Genomic DNA, 26,479 nt, shown 5'->3' with positions numbered 1-26,479 from the left:
TTACACATTCTGTCTATTGCTTGGAATCTATTCCATTTTTTCTTCTTGAACCTATTGACTTCCTAATAGGGATTCATTGCGGCATATATGAACCACAACTTTCCCATGCAGTCTTTTTGTTGCTGTCCTTCTCCGTGTAGGAGTCTTCCTTTGCATACTCAGACACTGCTTCAGTGCTTCCTTGGGTTGGATCCACATTTTCCTGGATTCCACTTACTCTTCTGAGAGTCTCTCAACTTACTCCATCTATACAACTCCACCCACACACTAGTGTTCTAGTAAATAAAATCCCGTTCTTCATTGACTTCCCTCACTAACCCAGGAGAGCTTGGAAAGAACCAGCATGGAACACTGTCACTTAATATTCTATACTGACTTACTTTTCTTCCAGCATGTGCTCTGTATTTAAAAACAAGTTGTCTCAGTTGGGTATTGTGGCTCATGCCTGTAATCCCAGCACTTTGGGAGACTGAGGCGGGTGGATCGCTTGAGGCCGGGAGTTCATGACCTGCAACATGGCAAAACCCCATTTCTACAAAAAATATAAAAATTAGCTGGGCATGGTGGTGCATGCCTGTAATCCCAGCTTCTCGGGAGGCTGAAGCAGGAGAATCACTTGAACCAGGGAGGCAGAAGTTGCAGTGAGCCAAGACTGTGCCACTGCACTCCAGCCTGGATGACAGAGTGAGACTCTGTCTCAAAAAGAAAAAAAAAAAATATATCTCATCCTCTATGAACCTTTCTTAGGTATATTGATTTCAAGGACACCAGGTAGACTTCTACCACCAACTTTTTTGTGTGTGCTACAAACTATTTTATGTTTGTGTAACATTTGGTGATTCCTATTAGAAACAGTAGAGCTGTATATGCTGTCAGAATAGCCAAAATTAAGCCACCTTCCCTGGGTACAATGCCAGACAGCCTGTTCAGAGAGTAGGGACACAGGACTTATATTATCAGAGAGAAATTAATAAAAGATAAATTTTTTTAAAGGGTTCTCTTTTCCCTAACCCAAATTACATTGTGCAGCTAGAATCTTGGAAATGCTTTTGCTCTCTTGTCAAAGGTCCTTCCTAACACATTTTCTGCCACAGGCCCTCAGATCCTGATGATTGCAGTCTTCACCCTCACTGGAGCTGTGGTGCTGCTCCTGCTCGTCGCTCTCCTGATGCTCAGGTACAGCCGCCTCTATCTTGCCTGTGTTCGGTATCCAGAGAGGCAGGGAGGAAAAGTGGGAGAGGTCTGTTGTCTGTTGATGATGATGAATATTCACAAAGAGGCCTGCAGACTGACCTAAGATAATGAAAACATTCTGCATCAAAGACTATCTGAAGGGCAGAATATTATTGAGTGAATAGATTAGGGCTTTGGAGCCAAAGATGCCTGAACTCAAATCCCAGTTCTTTGAGTTACTAGTTCTGTGGTCTTAAGCATGTTACTTAGCAACTTAAACAGGTAACTTAGCTTCAATTTATTCATCTGAGCTGTTGCAAGGATTAGAAATGGAACATGTATACAAACTACCATATAATAAGCATATACAGATGACAATAGTATTTTTATTATGTTGGTATATTGTGGGAGACATCAAACTCATTAAATTACATATTTAGGCTGGGAGAGGTTTTAGAAACAATTTATTCCAAATCTCCTATTTTAGCCTGAGGAAAGAGAACCCAGAAAGTCAAATGGCTTCTCTAGAGTCTTATCACCAGGTAGTGGGTGGGGCCAGAACTAGAACTCAAGCCTTCTCACCGTCAGTTCCATGATTTTTCTGCTCAACTTGGGTCTGCCAAATGCCTAGCCAGAGACATTGTGTGTACTAAGAAATATTTGTTGAATACATAAATGAGTGAGTAAATACCACACTACCTCCTAATCTGCATATGTTAAACGCCAAACTTATAATACCATATTATATTACCAGGTTCACTTGCACTTCCTAGCTAAACAAGACAAGTTTTATCTGTGTATTACACACTTCAGTCTGTATGTCATTATACTTTCTCATGTGAACGTCCAGCCTGCCATATACTGGTTGATGTTTTCTCCAGAAAAGGAAGTAGACTATTTTCTTCAATCTGACAACACTGCTTGGCTCCTATAACTGTGTTGCTCAGAAATATAGGTGATGGTCTAAAACGTGTGGTGACCATTTAGTGAAGAGTGAGAAGAAACCAACATTTCCCCCCAAAAGCAAGTCTAAATGGGAATCAGTTTAAGATGAGGTGAATCACAAGATCAAAGATAATAACAGGTGTTTCTCATTGTCTCTAAATGTGGGAGGCAGAGATGGGGCTTCCTAATGGCCAGTGCAATACTAGGCCCATGAGGGGGCCTGGCAGACAGGTGGTACACATGCAATTTGCCATTATAATAGCTTATGCAAGAAAACTAGCAAACCATTTAAGAAATCTCCTAATTCAGTATGAATGACAGTTGGCTCCGCTGGGTCCCAAGAGTCTCCCAGGGTACAGAGGTGAGAACCCAAGAGCCTTTAAGGTCTTGATATTCATCCTACTTGCCTCCAGGTCTTAGGGTCAGTAATATGCTATTTTACATGCACTTACTCGAAGAATATTCAGACTTAGATGGAAGCATACGAAAAGAATAATCATTTCTGCTTAGGGGACATTAAGGAAGACATGGCCTTGAGAAGGTGAGTATGAGTTTGTCAAATAACCAAAAAGCAAAGGCAAACTTGGGACAAAACAGGTCAATAGAAAAGAATATCAGTTCCAGAATCAGATACAAGCAAGAACTTATAATATGACAAAGATGACAGTATGTGACAGCTAAGAAATAATGTTGGTGGCCGAACACGGTGGCTCACACCTGTAATCCCAGCACTTTGGAAGGCCGAGGTGGGTGAATCCAGAGGTCAGGAGTTCGAGACCATCCTCTGGCCAACACGGCGAAACCCCATTTCTACTAAAAATACAAAAAGTTAGCTGGGCATGGTGGCAGGTGCCTCTAATCCCAGCTACTCAGGAGGCTGAGGCAGGAGAATCTTGAACCCGGAAGGCGGAGGTTGCAGTAAGCTGAGATCACACCACTGCAGTCCAGCCTGGGTGACAGAGTGAGACTCCATGTCAAAAAAAAAAAAAAAAAGAAACGATGTTGGTAAAGTAGGCTTTCCACGTGTAAAAAACAAAATTAAAACAGGTAACTTGCTTCAATTTCTTCATCTGAGCTGTTGTAGGGATTAGAAATGGAACATGCACACAAACTAACATATAATAAGCATTATATAAATGAAAATAGTTATTTTTATTATTAGTTGTATTATGTTGTATTTTATTATTATTATATATCTAAAATAATACACAAAGACACAGTTTAGTCTATGTGAAGTTTCAAATGTTAATGCATAGTTTATGTGGAGTTTTAAATGTTTGATTATGTAAAAATCAAACTTAAAACTTAGAATAAATTAATAAAAATGACTTTTTAAAATTATTTTATTTTTTTGAGACCGAGTCTCACTCTGTCACTCAGGCTGGAATGCAGTGGCGCCATCTCGGCTCACTGCAACCTCCGCCTCCTGGGTTCAAGCAATTCTCGTGCCTTGGCCTCACTAGTAGATGCAATTACAGGTGTGTACCACCACAGCTGGCTAACTTTTGTATTTTTAGTAGAGATAGGGTTTCACCACATTGACCAGCCTGGTCTCAACTCCTGACCTCAAGTGATCCCCCGCCTTGGCCTCCCAATGTGCTGGGATTATAGGTGTGACCCACTGTGCTTGTCCAATAAAAATGACTTTATGATCTCAGTTTAGGAAAGTACTTCTCAGTCAAGACAAAAAAGGAAAAGTCGAAGAAAAAATACATAAATATGACCACAATAAAATCAAAACTTTCTGTAAAACGAAGTTAAAGGAAGTAATAAACTAGGAAAAGGTATTTGAAAAATAAAAGGACAAAGGATTTATTTCTCAAAATATATTAAGAACTTATGTAAGTTAACAAGGATAAGAAAAAGATACACAGTAGGAAAAAATGAGCAAAATTATAAATACATAATTCTATATAATTCTGAGTCTATATACTCTATTAAATAGCTAGATAATATTTGAAAGGATAATATCACTTGTAATCAAGAAAATGCAAAGTAATGCAATAATGAAACACTGTTTCGCCTTCATCATAAAGGTTAAAAAAAGTTTATCAATAGCAAATGTTGACAAGAATATAGAAAATAGGAATTCTCAAGATAAGGAGGTAAATTAATTGATAACCATTGCTTTGGGAAGCAATTTGGTGATATCTGTAAGGTTGAAAGTGTACATCCTCTATAGCCCAAGAATTCTGCTTCATCTATACCAGCAGTCCCAGACATTTTGACACCAGGGACTGGTTTCGTGGAAAACAATTTTTGGGGGTAGGGGGAGTTTTGGGATGAAACTATTCCACCTCAGATCATCAGGCATTAGTTAGATTCTCATAAGGATAAGGAGTGCACAACCTGGATCCCTCACATGTGCAGTTCTCAACAGGGTTTGCAGTCCTGTGAGTATCTAACGCCACTGCTGATGTGACAGGAGGCGGAGCTCAGGTGGTAATGCTGACCTCTCACCTCCTGCTGTGCAGCTTGGTTCCTAACAGGCCACGGACCAGTACCGGTCCATGGCCCAGGGGTTAGGGGCCTAATCCCCAACCTACACTATCTGGGGACTGATACTATCTGAAGGAAACTATACATTTTTAACATTTTGTAGTTGAGATAGGTGTTGTTACATTTTCTCTGTACTTTTCCACTTTCTTTAAACATATTTTTTGAAAAGGCACAGATGAGTAAGAGGAACTGGCTTATTTAGGGATCTGGTGTATTCTTTATGGTTTAAAAATTAACATTTTTGCCTCTCAACGTCACCAACTTTACATTTTTTTCCTGTATTTTTTCCTCACGCCTTCTATGTCATCAGTTTAAATCCTTTACTATCATGAAGGACTGCCTTAGTGAAAAACCTGGGAAAGTGAAGTGAAAAGAAAAGAAAGACTAGGAAACAGGGGTCCCCAATCCCCAGTCCATGGCCTGTTAGGAACCGACCGCACAGCAGGAGGTGAGCAGCGGGTGAGCGAGCGTTACCGCCTGAGCTCCCCCTCCTGTAGGATTAGTCAGGGCATTAGATTCTCATAGGAGCATGAACCCTATTGTGAACTGCGCAGGCAGGGGATCTAGGTTGCACACTCCTTATAAGAATCTAATGCCTGATCTGAGGTGGAACAGTTTCATCCTGAAACCACTCCCTGCCACCTCCATGGAAACATTGTCTTCCAGGAAACCAGTCCGTGGTGTCAAAAAGGTTGAGGGCCACTGCTCTAAAAGCCCATCAGAAATCCTTGCAGGTCCACTGGCAGTAAGTGCTTCTCAGTTTGGAGGACATGGTGTCCTGTCATTGGGGTACCTTCCCTCACGAACATCTACCTGAGCATACCAGGGTTCTAAACTTCTCCCAGTCTTCGAAGCTGAATGACGTGGATACTAATAAAAACCTGTTGACCAGTTTTATTCCTTTCACAGAAAATATAAAAAAGATTATGAACTTCGTCAGAAAAAATGGTCCCACATTCCTCCTGAAAATATCTTTCCTCTGGAGACCAATGAGACCAACCATGTTAGCCTGAAGGTAAACCCTACCTTACCTGTTGAAGAATGGGTGCAATTTGCCAGGTATTTGACAAGACTTAGGTAGCATTGCAGGATATGTGTCAAGAAGGGATAGTTGTTCCAGAAAGCAAGACTTAGTTGTTTTCTAATTTTCAGCTCTCTCCCTTCCCCTTGATTCTCCGTTCTCCTACGTGTCAACTAGTTAATCCAATGAGCACCTCCCTGGAGGCTGAGATATGGTGTATTCATATTCTTTGCATCTTATCCAGAAGAGAAATACACATATTGGGAATTTGCCATGGAAGGGATGTAGGAATGGGCAGAGCATTTGAGTTCCCCTAAACCTTGGATGCCAACCTGTCCATACTAAGGGCCTATGACTTGTCTTACTCATTCCTGAAGAAAGAGGCCTCTGCTTATATTTGCTCACATTCACCTTCAACCAGGAAATAGCAGCAGCCGTAACTTCATTTAGCACAGTCAATGCAGGACCTATGCTGTCTCATCCATTCCTCACAGAAACCCAAAATTAAGCTTTATCATCATAATTTTGCTGATGAGGAAACTGAAGGACAAAAGATTAAGAAACAGTGCAGGGACACATACAACTAATGAGTAAGATTACTGTAAGTAATAATAGCTAATACTGAGCACTTATAATGCACCACATGCATTAACCCATTTCATCTTCTCCTGAGCACTGTGAAGTAGCAGGGCGGAAATTCCAGGAACACAGCTACAATTTAAACCCAGTCTGTCTAACTGTAAAGCCTGAGATTGTAACACCTTCCATACACCATATAATTATCCTAGGTTTTATACCAAAGCATATTAAGAGAATATGGAGACCCAAGACCTCCACAGATGGGAATTCATGGACTCCTTCAGAGTAGGGCCAAACTGATAGTGTAGTGTGATTTGAGATACTTCCTTGCTTAAAATCAGCAGCAATAAAATTGCATTTGGCTTAAGTTTGTCTCTGGAATCTCTCTACCAGCTCTTGACCCTCCTCTCCAAGTCCTGTGTGCTGCCCTCTAATGGCTCTGATCCCCTCATGTCTATCCAAAGACCAGGTCTTCCCTTCTTTCAGAAATATGACATGCTCCAATGTGACCCTCCTGCTGCATTCTGAATCTCAACAGAAAAATTCTATTCACAAAGGCCAATCTGTCTCAGCTAAGTGTCAGGATGATATCAATTCACAGTCAGGTGTAAATGACATTAAGACTATTGAATTTCCAAAGAGAGAATTTGTTGACCTAAATGACAAACTGGAAGTACCTAGTGTTAAAAGAAAAACTCTGGACAGACGAAATAGAATTTATTTGAGCAAAAAGTGATTCATGAATTGTGTAGCACTCAAAACCAAAAGAGGTTCAGAAAGCTCCACTCTGCAGCATGGGCAGTGAGCTTTCATAGGTTGTACAAGGAAGTAAAGTACACAAATAACTTGATTGGTTACAGCTAGGCATTTGCTTTATTTGGGCATGGTCTGTTCAGTTAGCTGCCTGTGATTGGCTGAAACCCAGCCATTTGTTACAAAAATAGACTCCTAAATTAGTTTTCAGTTTGCCTGTATACTAAGTTAGGTTGCAGTTTATAGGAACTCATAATACAAAGACAGCCTCATGCCAATGGTCTCCTGCTTATTTAATATAACACTAGGAAGAGGAGAGGGGACTTTCAGAAGGACCGTGTGCACCTCTGTCTCTCATCTTGCCCCAGATGGGCTCCCACACGCTCCACCTCTGCACAAGTCCAGCCTTGGTGTCATTTCTCAAGCATCTCCCCACTGCCTCAAAACCCCATATTTCATATTTTCTCTTTTGGAGTAAGCCCAAAACATGTGTCTCTGTATGTTTTCTTAAAATATAAATATTCCTAGAAGTATAATTCATCCACTTCTTGTCAGTACATACAAAATTTTTATGAGTACAGATTTTATTAGTTCATCAGAATGAATGAGTCACCTGAGTAAGGAAATAGGTCTTTGGGACAGTAAACTCAAAGTAGGGAAGTTCAAAATTATTTTGATCATGTGATCATTGTTACTCTGAGTTTTAGACAGGCTGGGAAGCAGGCGGATCAGAAATTGCCTGTACAGAGAGCTCATCCGGTGCTAAGAGTCAGGTAGACATGGAGAAAACTCAAGGTCACCCAAAATCAGCAAGGGTGGAAAATACCTACAATCAGACAGGTAGTGGTTCAAGTCTGGATACTTACTGAATGCAGAAATAATGAAGCAAGACTAAGAGATGAGATAATAGAGAGTCAAACATCCCACTGCTAGAACAGAAAGCGTCACAATATCAGACCAAAGATTCCAGACAAAAGAAATCAGGAAAGTCAAAGGGATAGAGTAACAGAAAAAAAATAATCAAGATGATCATTCATTTGAGGGTAAAAAGAGAAGTCTTTTAGCTAGCAAGAGAATTTCACAAAACTTGTCTCATTTAACCCCCAGCTATTTCTATGAGTTGGAATTGTGCAGTAAGGAACTGAGGTCCAAATAGTTTAAATGATGTCATCAAGGTCTGAAATAATAAAAAGAGCGTTAGGCAAGAAGACAAGCCTAGGTTCTGCCATTCTCTTTTTATGTGACATTTAATGTCATTTAACCCTTCTATACTTAAGTTGTTAAATGAGAAGAAAATGAAATGACGATAACTGACATTTGTCAGTCTGCAATGTGCCAGGCATCACGCTTGGACCTTCAGAGAGTCATTTCACTCGCATTTCAAAATGGCCTTGTAAGGTACATTTTAACAAAGATAATAACACATCTCAGGTTTTTATGAGAATCACATTGAAAGATGCAATTGTTCCCAACCTTTTCTCTGTCTTTGGACCAGAAGTCATTAACTGGAAGGCCAAGAGCCATATCTGGCCTGCAGTTGTGAGTGCCTATGTGTGTGCATGTGTTTTGTTCAATATTTAACATTTTAAAAATTAATTGCCAACATACAAATGTCACGAGATAGCATATAAGAATTCTTATTACCAGCTTCTTTTGATGAATAAGATGATTTAGCAACTTTGGGCTGAACCCAGAGCCGACAGGACTGCTTCCCTTAGACACCTGGCCCAGTTTTATCATTTGCATTGCTACTTGGGCCTTTAGGCAAGAGTGTGCAACTCAAATGCACAGCATACTTCCCCAAGAGCATCTATCTGTAGCTACAGGCAGCAATTCCCACGAAAACGGGGTTGGGGAGAAGGGAGCAAAGGAAATCCCTGGTTGAAGTAGGGCCACAAGAGGAAGGCAGGAAACCCATAGCTAAGCATGAGAGCAGTAGATACCTGGAAACACGTTGCTGGAGTTCAGTTAGTGAGAGGGAACAAGTCAATTACAGCAGTTTTTCTGGAAGCCTGCCTGCCCAGCACGCTATTGAGGAAACAGATGCAGCCCACCTGGAAGAGCCTCTCAGCCTTTGACAGGCAGTGAGTAGGATGAGATATGGAGCTTCCGGAATAATTAGCCTTTTCTTGTGCCAGATCGATGATGACAAAAGACGAGATACAATCCAGAGACTACGACAGTGCAAATACGACAAAAAGGTGACCTCTCCCACTTCTATGAAATCTCCACTGGGGTATGCTCTGGGCCTTTTGACCCCTCGTTGCCCTGGCCCCTGATGTCAGTATCACAATGGTGGAAGTGCCCAGTCTGTTCCCAGGGGCTATTCTTAGAGCTTCACAGGGATGGGCAGGGCCTTGCTTCAAGGGTTGCAAAACTCACAGTCCTGGGGAAAATGGAAGACAAATAGAATGTTGGGGAAGGGTGGAGTGTAGGAAGAAAAATTAAATATCAAAGATATTCAGAGTAGTCCAGGGCAACCCTAGTATTATATTTTGGCTCATTGCTGAGAAATACGACAATCTCATATGAGAGCTTTGCATCTTATTTCCATCCTTCCTTCTTCCCTCCCTCCCTTCTGCCTGCCTTCTTTCCATTTAGTCATTCTTAAAGAAACATTCAAGACTGAACTAGACACCAGGGATATAAACATCAATCAAGGCTGGGCACAATGGCTCATGTCTGTAATCCCAGGACTTTGGGAGGGTGAGGCGGGTGGATCCTTTGAGGCCAGGAGTTCGAGACCAGCCTGGCCAACAGCCTGGCGAAACCCTGTTTCTCCTAAAAATACAAAAATTAGCCGGGCATGGTGGTGCATGCCTGTAGTCCCAGCTACTGGGGAGGCTGAGGCACGAAAATTGCTTGAACCCGGGAGGCGGAGGTTGAAGTGAGCCGAGATTGCACCACTGCACTCCAGCCTGGGCAACAGAGCAAGTCTCTGTCTTTAAAAAAAAAAAAAAAATCAATCAAATACTGTCACTGCTCTCAAAAGTTTACAGTCTAATGAGACACACAAACAAACAATATGCATGTAAAGAGTTACACCACAACAGTGTCTCCTAAATTTCATTGATTTTTGCAGCGAGTGATTCTCAAAGATCTCAAGCACAATGATGGTAATTTCACTGAAAAACAGAAGATAGAACTGAACAAGGTATGTAGCCCTTACCTCAAATCCTTGAGAAATAACTTCACTTCATTTCCTCTAATCACTGAGGTTGCTGGTGGAGTAAGAGGCTGACAGAAAAGCCCTCAGGCCAAGAAATGGTGACTATATTTCTTGTTGAAAATTCTACCAAGAGATATTGGAAAGTGAGGTTGATGGTGTAAAAAATTCTGGAAATCTGCTAGTCTTCCCTGGAAAGTGGACCTGATATTATTTGAAAGTAAAGTTTGTATTCAAGGCCTCTTACTGACAAAGGAAAGATTGTTGAATGAGATTGATATAATGTGTGATAAGCAATGGGTACTGACATTCAATTTGTTAAGAGCAACACATGTTCTCAAGGATCTGAAACAAAACACATTTTATTGCCATATTAATTTTTACTGTGGCACCCCGTTCTGCCTAATTTGCTTTGTAAACAAACATGTTCTTCTAGTTGCTTCAGATAGACTATTACAACCTGACCAAGTTCTACGGCACAGTGAAACTTGATACCATGATCTTCGGGGTGATAGAATACTGTGAGAGAGGATCCCTCCGGGTAAGAAACCATGGTCATTTCCAGTTTTCTAATCATATAAAAATATTCAGCAGGCCTTTTTAAATATTTACCGAGTAAAATAATATTAGAGAGAATCAGGTAAAGTTGGTGGGGTCACATGCTTTCCAAACTAGATCCCCAAGATTTTTTCAATCAGTCTTATTATGTTTTTATAAACAAGCCAAAAAAAATTCAGGAAAAAGATAATAGATTTGGAGAGGGGAGTAAACAGAGAATGGAAATGGAAAAATGAGTGATTACCTCCACATACATTTTATTTTACATGAATACTTGCTTTTGTATTAAAAGAGAAATGGATAATCATTATGATAGCACCAAATAAGCATTAGAAGACTTGGTCATCATTCTTGGTTCTGCTGCTGTCCAAATTATTACTCCACTCTTGGACTGAGGATCATCCAGGAATTGCCAGATGAGGTCAGGTATTTGGACTGAGCAAGTCCAAAGCAAACAGAGGAACTAAGAAAAAAAGTGAGAATACTAGCTTTCACATTATGCGGTATAAACTCAAATCTACCCTCCAAGAAAAAAACATAGCCCTAAATGTTACTATCTCTTTTAAAACTTATTTCATGCTTGTTATTCTAAAATCTGAGGGCTCTTTCTTTGGATTAATCCCTATGAAATTCAACAGTGGTACAAGGAAAAAGTGACACATTAAGCCATTAACTATATTTAACACTTTGAGAATTCATTTCCTGTATAGCAGAAGGGAAAGCAAGCCCGTGAGGGACTAATGTAATGGAATGTGGTAGAGAAATCTTGAGCAGGGGGCTGGCCAGGAGAATTAAGATCAAAGAGGAAAATGGTGCTAAGGTAAAATTTCTTTAAAAATAATAAACAAGGCTGGGCACGGTGGCTCACGCCTGTAATGCCAGCACTTTGGGAGGCCGAGGCGGGCGGATCATGAGGTCAGGAGATCGAGACCATCTTGGCCAACCTGGTGAAACCCTGTCTCTACTAAAATTACAAAAATTAGCTGGGTGTGGTGGTGCGTGCCTGTAATTCCAGCTACTTAGGAGGCTGCGGCAGGAGAATCGCTTGAACCAGGGAGTTAAAGGTTGCAGTGAGCCGAGATCACGCCACTGCACTCCAGCCTGGCAACACAGCAAGACTCCGTCTCAAAAATAAATAAATGAATAATAATAATAATAAACAATTTAAGTATCCAATGCAAAATTTAGAGGAATAACTATAACATAAGGAAACTATTAAATATCAATCATTTTAAATCAAATAAAATAGGATAGAATTTTAAAATGCACTTGCCTCTTAAAAAACAAAATTATTAAAACATACAAGCCTGTCACTTCTAGTTATTATTTAAAACAAACGTGCAAATACACAAAATTGGGAATAAAAAAGCAGTGAAAAGATGTTTTAATTGTGAAAGAATACTTCACGACTATTAAATTGTAATCTTTAAAAAGGGAAAGTTTCAGAAGCAATATAATCATGAAATCTGTTTCAAAAAAATAAATATTTAATTAGGCCAATTCTGAATCAGTTTCAGGGAATAATAAGCCACATGAAACCCTTTGACCAGGCTCTATTAATTGGTATTCTAAAATTCCTGTCTCATTGAAATTAAATGAGGTCTAGACCTCAAGTGAAAAATATTTCTAATTTTGAAAGACCTGAAATAGTTATTATTATTCCTAGAAATGTGTATTTATTTTGTCAGTATCAATTAAAATGATCACTTTCATTATCCATTAAAATGCTCATGTGGTTTTTCTCCTATGACCTTTTGATTTGGTACATTATAATAATATTGTTCCAATCATAGAATTAACCATATCCAAGTGTTTGTGTTATGCTTTTTGTATATACAACTGGCTTAGCATTTCTAGTATTTTATTACGTTTCTTCATCTATATTCACAACTATAGATTTTAGTTTCAATCTTATGCTAACTTTGTTCAATGTTAAATGAATTTGGAGTATGTTCATGTTTTTGTTTAAGTTTAAAATAGTTTTTATATAGATAATGAGAACTACTGTTACTAAACTTCAACATTAGAAGAATTAAGCTGAATTTGGTATTCTCTCTATGGGAATTATAATTTCTTCTATTGTTACTAATGTAATATTATGATATAGTAAGAAATATATTTTGTCTTCATTCTTGGTTCCTAAAACCCCTGTTTTTACTGGGTGGTGGGGGTGAGAAAAGCTCTTTTGTTATTTATAATAACCCCCTTTCAAACATATCTGAGTTATGCTACTTAAGATATGATAGCCATGGAAGACTTCTCTGGCAAGATGACATTAGAGTAAGACACACATGAAATGAAGCTGTGAAACCATAGCTCAGGGAAGAGAAAACCAGGTTTAATATTTGCAACCTGTTCTCAACAAGGAAAACAGCAATTAAATGGTGATATGTCAGAGAAGTCTCAGACCTCATTTCAGAAATATTCCTAGGTTCCCCCATAATAACAACTCTTGTAGATTTAAAAATAAAACAATACTTCCTTAACATTGCAAAGACTGTCTATCATAAAATAACAACTGACTTCATCTGTATTAATGCAAAGACTCCCGATCCCCACCCCTCTACTACTTACTATTAGTTAACTTCTGAAAGTTCTAACCGAAGCACTAATGCATGAAACAGAAATAAGATATACAGTTATTGGAAGGTATCAACATAAATAACAAATAGTGGCTCTCTAAAAGAAAGATATTTATTTGGAAAAGAACATTGTAATGGGAATACATATGCCATCGTAAATTATGTGCATATTCAGAGAGATAAAGGAAGACAAAAGATTTTAAGGGGGAAAAAAAACAAAGAGGATTACATAATTGTTGTGTTACAAAGATCAGTAGCAAGGATGATGCCAGTCAGAGGTTGGACAGGCAGTTGTTGGGCAGATGTCCTTGTATAAGTATTTTGTGTGTGTGAGGTTGTGATGGCCTTTGTGGAAGGCTGAGGTTTCTGTAGAGTCTTTTGTGATAGTTTTTGTTATGAAGGATACAAGCATGACAACCCTCTTTTTCATGGCCTTTTCTGGCTGTATGTGTCAGGATTTTTTCAATATTTGTGACTCCATTCTGATTTTGACAACTTTCACAAAAGCAATAGATTTTTTTTTTAAATTTAAAGATGAGGCTGGATGCAGTGGCTCATGCCTGTAATCCCAGCACTTTGGGAGGCAGAGGCAGGTGGGACACGAGGTCAGGAGTTCGAGACCAGCTTGGCCAACATAGTGAAACCCCATCTCTACTAAAAATACAAAAAATTAGCCGGGCATGATGGCAGGCACCTGTAATCCCAGCTACTTGGGAGGCTGAGGTGGGAGAATTGCTTGAACCCGGGAGGTGGAGGTTGCAATGAGCTGAGATCCCGCCATTGCACTTCAGCCCCGGCAACAGTGCAAGTCTTCATCTCAAAATAAATAAATAAATAAATAAATAAATAAATAAATAAATAAATATAAAGATGATATGATTGTTTACCTAGAAAATGCAAAAGCCTCAAATATGAAAAAGTATAAGAAATTTGTATGATGACTAGAAACAAAATAAGTATATAGAAAATAATTTACATATATAATGTATATATCATATATATTACCCAAATTGGTCAGAAAATACAACTCAAAAAATCCTCCTTAATATTTTTAACAAAAATATTTATTTGAAAATACTCAATGTGAAATGCAAAGAATCAGTTAAGAACACTGAAAGTTTTCTAAGACATTAAATAAATCTTAACAGAACTTAGTCAAGTTCTTAGATAGGAATCAATGATGTGCTAGAACTGGCTTGTACTAGCTCAGAACTGATTGTTAAGTTATTCAAGAATTTGCCAGCCAGTCAGTGTTAAACTTTTGGAAGGTGAAATCATTCAGGGTGGAAATATTTCACATCGTGCTCAGCAAGCATATTATAAATCAGGGCTGTTGCTAACAGAGAGCCGGTTTACCGACACCCTATACCAACAAATTCACATTGAAAATGTATAAATTCTTCTGAAAACAACAAACTTGCAATCAAAGGAAAGACTTTGCTTAATTAACAGAGATCATCAGAAAAAACATATATATACACACATATATATATGAGCAATAATAACTAAAACAATTTTGAAAAAGAGAATGAAGAGGCCACTTGCCAGAAAGTTATTATAATCAAGGCAGTGTAGTGACAGCTCATGAACAAGCAGATGATTTATGGAAGAAAAACACATGGGCTAAGAATACCAGTAAGTATATGACAAATATAACTGCAGAAGGGTAATTTAAAAAATGGTGCTGAGATAATAGGACCTTTTCATTCTCTCTTCCACAAAAGGTTCTTTTCCCATGCTTTTCCCTTTCCCCAAAACTCCTGCCTCCCTTCTTCATTTGATCTCAGCTCAACAGCCATTTCCTGAATGAAGCCATCTTTAATCTTCATAACAAACCCCAGATTTTAGGGGTCAAATCCCCAGATTTTAGGCAATTTTTCATCATACTTATCACAGTTATAATTTTACGTTTATTTGTCTGATTATTTTATGAGTGTCAGTTTCCTTCACCAGACTGTGCACCCTATAACGGGTCTCTTATAATCCCAGCACTAACACAGTCCCTGCTCTAGAGATAAGACTCAATAATTTTAAAAAATAAATATGCAGATCACCTATTAAAATTGCTCAGAAAAAAACATAAATCTGCATATACATTATGATCCCACTTTCATAATATTTATTACATATACTTTCCATATCTACATTAAAAAAGACTAAAAGAAAATACCAAAATGAGAAAAAATTAGATGGTGCAATTAGCAATAATTTTATATTCTTTTTTATATTGTGCAATTTTTTCATATTTTTTATAGTGAACTTGTATTCTTTTTATCATCAAAACAGAATAATATGCTTTTTACAATTTGGCAGATGAGAACAGGGTAAGATGGGTGAATGGTGCACTAAAGGGAGAGAAGGCATAGAAAAGAATTAGTCTGTCTGCCCATAACTCCCCTCTGTCAACTTGGCCTGGTACCCACAGCCCAGCCAGCCTTATCTGAAATGATTAAGGACTTTAGACCCCTCCTTGGAAATTCTTGGTACAGTGCCTGAGTTAAAACTAAAAATCAAATTGGGCTTTTTCCTAAAATAAGAAACTATTGTTATCAGTTAGAGTCCTGTTTAGAGTTCTACCGTGAAGAACAGTTATGTATCAGCTTAATTAAAATCTGCAACTTGGTAGAACCATCATCATATTAAAATGGTGACTTGAAAATTCCAGATATAGGTGGGGTGCGGTAGCTTGCGCCTGTAATCCCAGCACTTTGGGAGGCTGAGGCGGGCAGATTGCTTGAGGCCAGGAGCTCGAGATCAGCCTGGCCAACGTAGCGAAACCACGTCTCTACTAAAAATACGAAAGTTAGCTGGGCGTAGTGGTGTGCGCCTGTAATTCCAGCTACTCAGCAGGCTGAGGCAGGAGAATCGCTGGAACCCCGGAGGCAGAGGTTGCAGTGAGCTGAGATTGTGCCACTGCATGCCAGCCTGGGCAACAGGGCAAGATTCTGTCTCTAAAACAAAACAGAAAAAAAAGAAAGAAAATTCCAGGTCATACAATTCACAAAAAAATCCAAGATCTCTGTTATTGACAGAGGACTTAGTAAATTTAAAAAAAAAAAAGAGCAATTAAGCTAATTTATATAACTGATTATGTGAGTAAAAACACAAGCCTAATGAAGGAATTTTCTTATAGCAATTGCCTGTTTTGAAACATGGGTCCAATTTAGATGAGACAGAACACACAGGGCAGTCACTTGTTAAGCAGTCTCCCAGCCTGCTGCTTATTCCTCTACACCTGTCTGATGGAAGAATTGAAATTTGGGATGCTATGGGTACCTCCTGCTCATATCCAGGTGGCAAAAACCACCCAATGCTTCTTATGCAGAAAAGAAAAAAAAAACAGGTTCATGAAATCCCAGACAATGGAATTCCAATTTGTTACTGATCCTAAGGTTTCATAATTTGAAGATCACTATTTGTTTCATAATAGTCTCTCCACAATATCCTTTCTTGCAACAACTTTTCTTCTTCTTCTTTTTTCCTATTCAGGAAGTTTTAAATGACACAATTTCCTATCCTGATGGTACATTCATGGATTGGGAGTTTAAGATCTCTGTCTTGTATGACATTGCTAAGGTAAGAGACACACACACACAGAAAATATGAAAATTAAATATAAGAAAACAGATCTAACAAGCTATTCAACCTTCTGTGCGTTGGTTTCTTCATCTGCAAAATGATAATAATAGCTATGTCATAGGGCTGTAGGATTTTAGGTTATGAGGATTTTGTGAAATAATTCACGTGCTTATAACAAGACCTGGTATAAGTAAATGTTCAATATATATCAGTTATTATTATTTTATTATATTCTTTGTAGTCTGGGTGTGAGGCACGCAGTTTCATAGATTTTCCAGAAATCAAAATCATATAAAACTACAAGAAAGACAATTGGGCTGGGCGCGGTGGCTCAAGCCTGTAATCCCAGCACTTTGGGAGGCTGAGGCAGGAGAATTGCTTGAACCCACGAGATGGAGGTTGCTGTGAGCCAAGATCGAGCCATTGCACTCCAGCCTGGGTGACAGAGTGAGACTCCATTAAAAAAAAAAAAAAAGACAACTGAATCCTCAACTTTATAAGAGAAAATATTAAGTACAGGAAACCTTCTTGCAGGAATCAATAATAAATGTGGACATGTATATTTTCAGACGTGATAGGAAAACAGAGTGGACACCAGTAACCAGGGCCTCATTCAAGAATGAAGACAAGTTGGTTGTGAGAGGGAGCTGTTTGATACAGTCTTAACTCACCTGAAAGTTACATGGGTTCAGAATCAGTTTGAAAACTGTGTTATGAAAATCGATTTGCCACACACATTTCACTCCTATGATCCAGGCTGCAAACCAGCTTCGGCTGAGACACCCTCTAACCACAAGAGAGAAGCACGTCATCCAAAAACAGCTTCCTCTTTTTTTATTGTTTTATTTTTTGAGATGGAGTCTCACTCTGTCCCCCAGGCTGGAGTACAGAGGTGCGATCTCAGCTCACTGCAGCCTCGGCCTCCCAAATTCAAGTGATTATCCTGCCTCAGCCTCCTGAGTAGCTCGGCCTCTCAAAGTGCTGGGATTACAGGCATGAGCCATCACGGGAGCCAGGCTTCCCCTTTTGAAACAGAATGAATGAAACATTGTTTCAAAATAGGATGAAACCACTTCCACTTTAGGAAATAATATAGCCTGGCACCCTGCCCCTTTGGAAAGGCAAGGCACTATTATTCATATTTTTATTTTAAATTCATGTAAAACAGGACCAGAGACCTACCCAGGGTCACAGACCAAATAAGTGGAAAGCAGAAACACTTAAAAAAAATCGACCCTTTGCCTCATATTATACACAGCTACTTAAGCAGATATTTTAGACAATTCCCTTTTACTCTGTCATTTAAACAGACTTTGAAACTAGATACAATGTGTAGTCAAATATTAGGGCTTCAGTAATATTGTTAAAGTAAAAACAGTAGGACTAAAATTAAAATCTGATGGTGTGACTATCTGCTGAAATGGTTTCCAAATGTCACTTTTTTCTTTAAAATAATCAAGCAGCTGAAGTGTGTCACATTTCTGTTTTTCTATCATCTAAAAAATTACAGGGAATGTCATATCTGCACTCCAGTAAGACAGAAGTCCATGGTCGTCTGAAATCTACCAACTGCGTAGTGGACAGTAGAATGGTGGTAAAGATCACTGATTTTGGCTGCAATTCCATTTTACCTCCAAAAAAAGGTCTGTAATGAATGAAATGTTCACTAGTTTCCTAACTGATTTTTTTTTCAAACCCATGTAGGGTGGTCAGGAAATTGTAATACTGATCAGAAGACAAGCACTTAAAGCCACAAGAGGCAACAGCTGGCTCATTCTGCAGAACTTCACACTTGTCAGTCAACGAGTATTTCCTGAGTTAAACAAATGTCCTCTGTGGATTTCCTTCATCCATGTGTCCCTTGCTATCACTGAGAAATCATGAAAAACTTAATGGCTTGTGGGAGTGGAACTAGCTGAAAAAAATATAGAAGGTTAGAGCAGGAAGAGACCTTAGACATCATCTAATTTAACCTTTTTCCTTTATAGAGGACAGCACTGAGACTCAGATTTGTCCAAGAAGGTAGAGTACAAACCAGAAGACCCATTTCCCATTCAGGACATCATTCATTTATGTGTGGTAATAAGAAATGTTAAGGAAAAAACTCTAACCAGTAAAATATATTCTTACCTCTTTCAGGATTGTGGTGAGAGTCAAAAAAGATAACATAAAGAAAACGGATTTGTAAAGTATAAAGGGCTTTTCATGTTGAACATTTACCCTTTTCTTTACCATGACTCACAGTTAAACAGACTCAGATATCTAGCACTCATGTTGCCTTAAAATACTACCTAGATCCAAACACTAAATTATATTTCTAATTCAACTTTGCTATCCTTTCGTTTTTCCTTAATAAAAGAAAAATTGCAATTCTGTCCCTACATCCACAGCTATGTCAAGCATAGATTGAACTCAATCTAATAATTTCTTATTGAAGACCTGTGTGCCAGGTATGGTTCATGATATAGTAGTACAAATCGTCATCAGATAACCGAGCATGGCAAAAATCAGATAAATTACAAGTCAAATCCTATCATCTTGAACAACACTCACTTATACCTACCTACCTATGGCGTCCGTTACCAGAAATTTTAGCATAAATAGATTTACTTACCTTTTCTACAACCCCTAACCTTTACGATCAACTGTGCATGAATCACAAGTCACAAAAATTCACAAGACATAAATTCAAAAAGGTGATGTACATTTGGACAGAAAACCAAATAAGGAAAGTGTGCATCATCATAAACATATTATTGCACCTAACAACATGAATCTACACATCTTTCATTGAAACTGGTGAAGACAAGTCTTAAAAAGTTTATAAGGAGCTAGGTGATCCTGAAAAACTTGCGAAGCATGTTGAAGAAAAATTAATTGCATGCCCCTGTTATTACTAAATAAGGTGTGTAATAAGGATTCAAAACTCGAGTATCTATAGGAGCTAAATACAGCATTGCACTCATGTGAAGTGAGTGAACTAGATGTAAACACTAGGGAATGGCAGGGACAGGAGTTAACTGTGAGTAAATTACATGCGTTACTTTTTTAAGAATACTGTGGGAACCAACAAAAACACCACTGAGAACCCTAGCTGAGTTGGAGGTTGCCAGTATGTTATGCCTAGAAAATATCAACCATAGTATTTTTGTCTTAATGTACTGTCTTTATTTTCTTTTGGCAAATTTATATTTAAATATGCATATATACACATTAAATAATAAATTATAATAATTTAAATAAAATAAATTTAGTACACATAAAATTTGTTTTTTTTTTTTTTTTGAGATGGAGTCTTGCTCTGTCACCCAGTCTGGAGTGCAGTGGTGTGATCTCATCTCACTGCAACCTCCACCTCCCAGGTTCAAGCGATTCTCCTGCCTCAGCCTCCTGAGTAGCTGGGACTACAGGTGCCCGCCACCACACCTGGCTAATTTTTGTATTTTTAGTAGAGACAGGGTTTCACCATATTGGCCAGGCTGGTTTCAATCTCCTGACCTTGTGATCCACCTGCCTTGGCCTCCCAAAGTGCTGGGATTACAGGCGTGAGCCACTATGCCTGGCCAAAATTTGTATTTTGAAGGTTTTCATAGGTTCATTCTATATGTCCCATAAACTACTAAATTCCTCGACCTCTCATATTCCACTGTATTCATTCAACATATATTTACCACAGTCAGACCCCATTCCAGGTAAACCTTGAGAGTTTTCAAGACTATGATCCTAGCAGTTTTAAATAACATATTGCCATATGACCTCACCCAAATCCTAACATTTCAGTTAGTCTAAAAGGTGTGTGTTCTACCTTTGATCACCAGTATTAGCAAAAATTTTTCAAAAGTTTGGAATCATATCAATTCAAGGCCACTTACAAGCTATCACCCATATTTAGAGTGGATGGTGTAGGGAATTAGAGAGCAAAAGCAGGTTGGAGGCCTATGAACCACTCACCCCCCTCAACTTTGTAATCTCAATGTCTGCATTTACAGACCTGTGGACAGCTCCAGAGCACCTCCGCCAAGCCAACATCTCTCAGAAAGGAGATGTGTACAGCTATGGGATCATCGCACAGGAGATCATCCTGCGGAAGGAAACCTTCTACACTTTGAGCTGTCGGGACCGCAATGGTACAACTAAACCCCTTCATGTGTCCCCTCTGGGAGTGAGCCAACCCGCTTTCTAGGCTTACTGAGACCCTAATCTGTTTGTAACTACATCACAATTCCTTCATCTGCAAAATTAATGATTTCCCATCTGCATTATGCATTTTATAAGAATATAAGGAAGACTCAATATTAGAGTGCACTGAAAAGCATAAGACAACATACACTGCCAGGTGTTGTCATCGTCGGTATTATTGTTAACAATCTTCCTTTACAATTGTCCTCTTTCCTTTTGATTCCAATAAGAGAATGTACCTGCTTAACATCTAAACTAGATCACTCTAACAGGATGACATATATATTTTAGTTCTTACTAAGAGTAGATCTATAGTTTTTGGCCACACGTCCTCTCAGGGGAAAATGCTTCATTCCATTCATTCAATCCTCACTTACTGAGCATTTATTATGTGCTAACCGTTAACTGTTTGGTGGCGAGTAGGGTGACTAAGGGATGTAGAGAGGGTGGGGTCAAAGTATGGACAGAAGAAGCCTACTGAAGGCAGTGGTGCCTGAGCTGAGTTTTACAGGGACAGTAGCATTTTTTCTTTTTTTCTTTTCTTTTTTTTTTTTTTCTTTTGAGACAGTGTCTTGCTCTGTCACCCCCAGGCTGGGATAAGTACAGTGGCATGATCTTGGCTCACTGCAACCTCTGCCTCCCAGGCTCAAGCAATCCTCCTGGCTCAGCCTTCCAAGTAGCTGGGACGACAGGTGCACACCACCACGCCTGGCTAATTTTTGTACTTTATGTAGAGACAGGCTTTCACCATGTTGCCCAGACTGAGCTCCTGAGCTCGAGTGATCCCCCAACCTCAGCCTCCCAAAGTGCTGGGATTACAGCTTTGAGGCACTGCACCCCACCTGGTAGCCTATCCTTAAGGTAACCTTCTGGTTGTAAGTGGGATGAGACCCTTTCACTGGGTGCCTCATTGAATCAACACCTGTCTACTGAGTGCTGGTCTAGGTTCTGCAGCACTCTCACTGAGCTAAGAGCCATCCAGGAGAGTGAACCAACCGGATTTCTGTTGAAATTCCTTCCATTTCTTCATGCTGTATTCTTCTTTGTAATTTAAATTTTTCTCACCCAACCAGAGAAGATTTTCAGAGTGGAAAATTCCAACGGAATGAAACCCTTCCGCCCAGATTTATTCTTGGAAACAGCAGAGGAAAAAGAGCTAGAAGTGAGTATATCTTCCCGTATTCGTTTCCTTGGCCAGCTGTAAACATTACCATAAATGTAATGGATTAAAACAACAAAAGTTTATTCACTTACAGTTCTGGAGGCTAGAAGTCCAAAATCAAGTGTTCAGCAAGGCCACACTTCCTCCAGAAGAGCTAAGGGGCTAATCCATTCCTTGCTTCTTCCAGAAGCTTCTGATGGCTCTTGACATTTCTTATCTTATGGCCACACAATTCAATCTCTGCCTCTTGGTCACAGTTTCTTTTCTGTCTATTCTCCCTCTATCTCCTTTCTATTAGGACATATGTGATGGCATTTGGGTCCACCCAGAAAATACAGAATAATCACCTTATCTCAAGAATTTTAACTTAATGGTATCCGCAAAGGCTCTTTTTCCAAATAAGATAGCATTCATAGGTTCCAGGGATTAGGATCCAGCATGTCTTTGGGAGCCAGCCTCAGCCTACCACATTCCGCATGTCCCTCCACCACTCCCCAACTCAGGAATGAGCTGGCTTCTAAAGCACACATCTCATTCTCTACTTTTTTTTTTTTTTTTTTTTTTTTTTTTTGAGACGGAGTCTTGCTCTGTCACCCAAGCTGAAGTGTAGTGGCAGGATCTTGGCTCACTGCGACTCTGGACTCCCAGCTTCAAGCAATTCTCCTGCCTCAGCCTGGGTAGCTGGGATGACAGGCACCTGCCACCATACCCAGCTAATTTTTGTATTTTTAGTAGAGATGGGGTTTCACCATGTTGGCCAGGCTGGTCTCGATCTCCTGACCTCAAGCGATCCCATCTGCCTTGGCCTCCCAAAGCGCTGGGATTACATAATAGGTGTGAGCCACCGCGCCTGGCCTCATTCTCTATTTTTAAATTGATATTTGTACATATTTGTGGGGTACATGTGATATTTTGTCATATGCACAGAATGTGTAATGATCAAGTCATGTATTTACGGGATCCATCACCTTAAGTAGTTATCATTTCTATGTGTTGGGAGCATTTCAAGTCCTCTCTTCTAGCTGCTTTGAAATATACAATACATTGTTGTTAACCGTAGTCACCCTACTCTGCTATCAAACATTATAACTTATTCCTTCTAACTGTATGTTTGTACCCATTAACCTACCTCTCTTCATTCATCCCCTGCCCTACCTACACCCTTCCCAGTCTCTGGCTGTCATTATTCTCTCCACCTCCATGAGATCAACTTTTTTAGCCCCTGCATGAGTGAGAACATGTGATATTTGTCTTTCTGTGCCTTTCACTTTACATAGTGACCTCCAGTTCCATATGTGTTGCTGCAAATGACATGTTTTCATTATTTTTATGGCTAAATGGTATTCTATTGTGTACACATCCCGCATTTTCTTTTTCCATTCATCCACTGATGGATATTTAAGTTGATTCTGTATCTTTGCTGTTGTGAATAGTGTTGCAATAAATGTAAGTGTGCAGGCATCCTTTGATAAACTGATTTCTCTTCCTTTGGATAAATACTCAGCAGGGGGATTGGCGGATCATATGGTAGTTCTGTTTTTAGTGTCTTGAGAAATCTCTATCTTATTTTCCATAGTGGCTATACTAATTTACATTCCCATCAATAGTGTGTAAGGGTTCCCTTTTCTCTGCATCCTTGCCAGCATCTGTTATTATTTGGCTTTTTAGTAATAGCCATTCTAACTGGGGTAAGATGATAGCTCATTGTGGTTTTGACTTGCATTTCCCTGATGATTAGTGATGTTGAGCATTTTCTCATATTCCTGTTAGCCATTTATAAATCTTCTTTTGAGAAATGTTTATTCATGAGTTTTGCCCACTTTTTAATGGATTTTTTTTTAACTGCTGAGTTGTTTGAGCTCCTTGTATATTCTGGAATATCACCCTTGTCAGATTAACAGTTTGCAAATACTTTCTCCCATTCAACAGGTTGCCTCTTCACTCTGTTGTTTCCCTTGCTGTGCAGAAGCCTTTTAGTCTAATATAGTCCCATTTGTCTATTTTTGGTTTGGTTGCCTGTGCTTTTGAGGTCTTAGCCATAAAATCCTTGCCTAAACCAATGTCCTAAAGTCTTTTCTCTGTGTTTTCTTCTAATAGTTTCATAGTTTCAGGTCCTCTGTTTAAGTCTTAAATCTATCTTGAGTCGATTTTTGTATATGGGAAGAGATGGGGTGTCCTTTCCGCATTGTATGTTCTTGGAGCCATTGTTGAAAATCAGTTGTCTGTAAGTGTGTGGATTTATTTCTGGGTTCTCTATTCTGTTCCATTTGTTTATGTGTCTGTTCCTATGCCAGTAACAGGTTGTTTTGGTTACTGTAACTTTATAGAACATTTTGAAATCAGGTGATGTTATGCCTCCAGCTTTGTTCTTTTTGCTTGGAATTGCTTTGGCTATTTGGGCTCTTTTTTGGTTCCATATGGATTTTAGGATTGTTTTTTCCATTTCTGTGGGAATATGACAGTGGTATTTTGATAGGATTACATTGAATCTGTAGATTGCTTTGGGCAGTATAATCATTTTAGTGTATTAACTCTTCCAGTCCATGAGCATGGGATATCTTTCCATTTGTTTTTGTCCTCTTCATTTTCATCAGTGTTTGTAGTTTTCCTTATAGAGGTCTTTTACCTGCTTTGTTAAATTTATTCCTAGGTAGGTTTTTTTTTTTTTTTGGTAGCTATCGTAAATGGGATTGTCTTCTTGATTTCTTTCCCGCTGAGTTTATTATTGGTGGTATGTAAAAACACTACCGATTTTTGTATGTTAATTTTTTTTTGAGACAGAGTCTCACTGTGTTGTCCAGGCTGGAGTGCAGTGGAGTGATCTCAGCTCACTGCAACCTCCACCTCCCAGGTTCAAGCAGTTCTCCTGCCTCAGCCTCCCAAGTAGCAGGGATTACAGGCACCTGCCACCAAGCCCAGCTAATTTTTTTTTATATTTTAGTAGAGATGGGGTTTCACCATGTTGCCCAGGCTTGTCTCAAACTCCTGAGCTCAGGCAATCCACCCTCCTTGGCCTCCCAAAGTGCTAGGATTACAGGTGTGAGCTACCTCACCCAGCCTGTATGTTAATTTTATATCCTTCAACTGTACTGAATTTATCATATCTAAGAGCTTTTTGGTGAAGTCTTTAGGTTTTCTAGACATAAGATCATATCATCTGCAAAGAGGGACAATTTGACTCCCTGTTTTCCAATTTGGATGCCTTTTATTTTTCTTGCCTAATTGCTCTGGCTAGTACTTTCAGTACTATGTTGAATAGGAGAGGTGAAATTGGGCATCCTTGTCTAGTTCCAGTTCTTAGAGGGAAAGCTTTCAGCTTTTCCTCATTCCGTGTGATATTTGCAGGTTTGTAGTATATGGCTTTTATTATTTTGTGGGTGTGTGATATATGGCTGGCCTTTATTAATGTTGAGATATATTCCTTCTATGGCTAGTTTTTTGAGAGTTTTTATCAAGAAGAGATGTTGAATATTATCAAATGCTTTTTCTGCATCGATTGAGATGATCATATGGCTTTTGTTCTTCATTCTGTTGACGTAATGTATCATGTTTATTGATTTGCATATGTTAAATCATCCTTGCTTCCTGGGGATAAATCCCACTTGATCATGGCGTATTATCTTTTTGATGTGCTGTTAGATTCAGTTTGCTACTATTTTTTTTTGGAGGATTTTTGCATCTATGTTCATCAGGGATATTGACCCATAGTTTTCCTTTTTTGTTGTATCCTTGTCTGGTTTTGGTATGAGGGTACTGCTGGCCTTGTAGAATGAGGGAGAATTCCCTATTCTTCAATTTTTTTTAATAGTTTGAAGAGAATTAGTGTTAATTCTTCTTTGGAAGTTTGGCATAATTCAGCAGTAAAGTCATCCAGTTCTGGACTTTTCTTTGTTGGGAGACTAGTGATTCAGTCTCATTACTCATTGTTGGTCTGTTCATGTATTCTATGGTATTCTATTTTTTTCTGATTCAATCTATGTAGATTGTATTTATCCAGGAATTTCTTCACTTCCTCTATATTTTTCAGTTTGCTGGTATATAGTTGTTCATAATAGTCTCTGATAATCTTTCACATTTTTGTGCAATTGGTTTTTATGTCTTTTTCTAATTTCTGATTTTGTTTATTTGGATCTTCTCTCATTTTTTTCTTGGTTAGTCTAGCTAATGGTTTATTGACTTTGTTTACCTTTTCATAAAAACAACTTTTTATTTCAATGATCCTTTGTATTATTTTTTCAACCTCTATTTTGTCTAATTCTACTCTGACCTTTATTATTTCTTTC

At 38.8% G+C, this 26,479-nt stretch overlaps 1 protein-coding gene across 1 annotated transcript in view; it reads left to right on the top strand.

Annotated features, from left to right (window-relative positions):
- The window catches only part of GUCY2C (guanylate cyclase 2C), an 82,921-nt gene that overhangs the window by 34,576 nt on the left and 21,866 nt on the right, over nucleotides 1–26,479 (top strand). The window contains exons 11-19 of the mRNA XM_054444573.1: nucleotides 1,095–1,176; nucleotides 5,527–5,632; nucleotides 9,109–9,171; nucleotides 10,053–10,124; nucleotides 10,573–10,677; nucleotides 16,766–16,852; nucleotides 18,366–18,498; nucleotides 20,845–20,982; nucleotides 22,108–22,196. Of these exons, the coding sequence (XP_054300548.1) occupies nucleotides 1,095–1,176; nucleotides 5,527–5,632; nucleotides 9,109–9,171; nucleotides 10,053–10,124; nucleotides 10,573–10,677; nucleotides 16,766–16,852; nucleotides 18,366–18,498; nucleotides 20,845–20,982; nucleotides 22,108–22,196 (875 nt within the window). The remainder of the gene's footprint in view (nucleotides 1–1,094; nucleotides 1,177–5,526; nucleotides 5,633–9,108; nucleotides 9,172–10,052; nucleotides 10,125–10,572; nucleotides 10,678–16,765; nucleotides 16,853–18,365; nucleotides 18,499–20,844; nucleotides 20,983–22,107; nucleotides 22,197–26,479) is intronic.

This window comes from Pongo pygmaeus, chromosome 10 (assembly GCF_028885625.2).
Source record: "Pongo pygmaeus isolate AG05252 chromosome 10, NHGRI_mPonPyg2-v2.0_pri, whole genome shotgun sequence".
Taxonomy (NCBI): domain Eukaryota; kingdom Metazoa; phylum Chordata; class Mammalia; order Primates; family Hominidae; genus Pongo; species Pongo pygmaeus.
The sequence above is the reverse complement of the archived record's forward strand: the minus strand, read 5'-3'. Positions and strand labels throughout refer to the sequence as shown.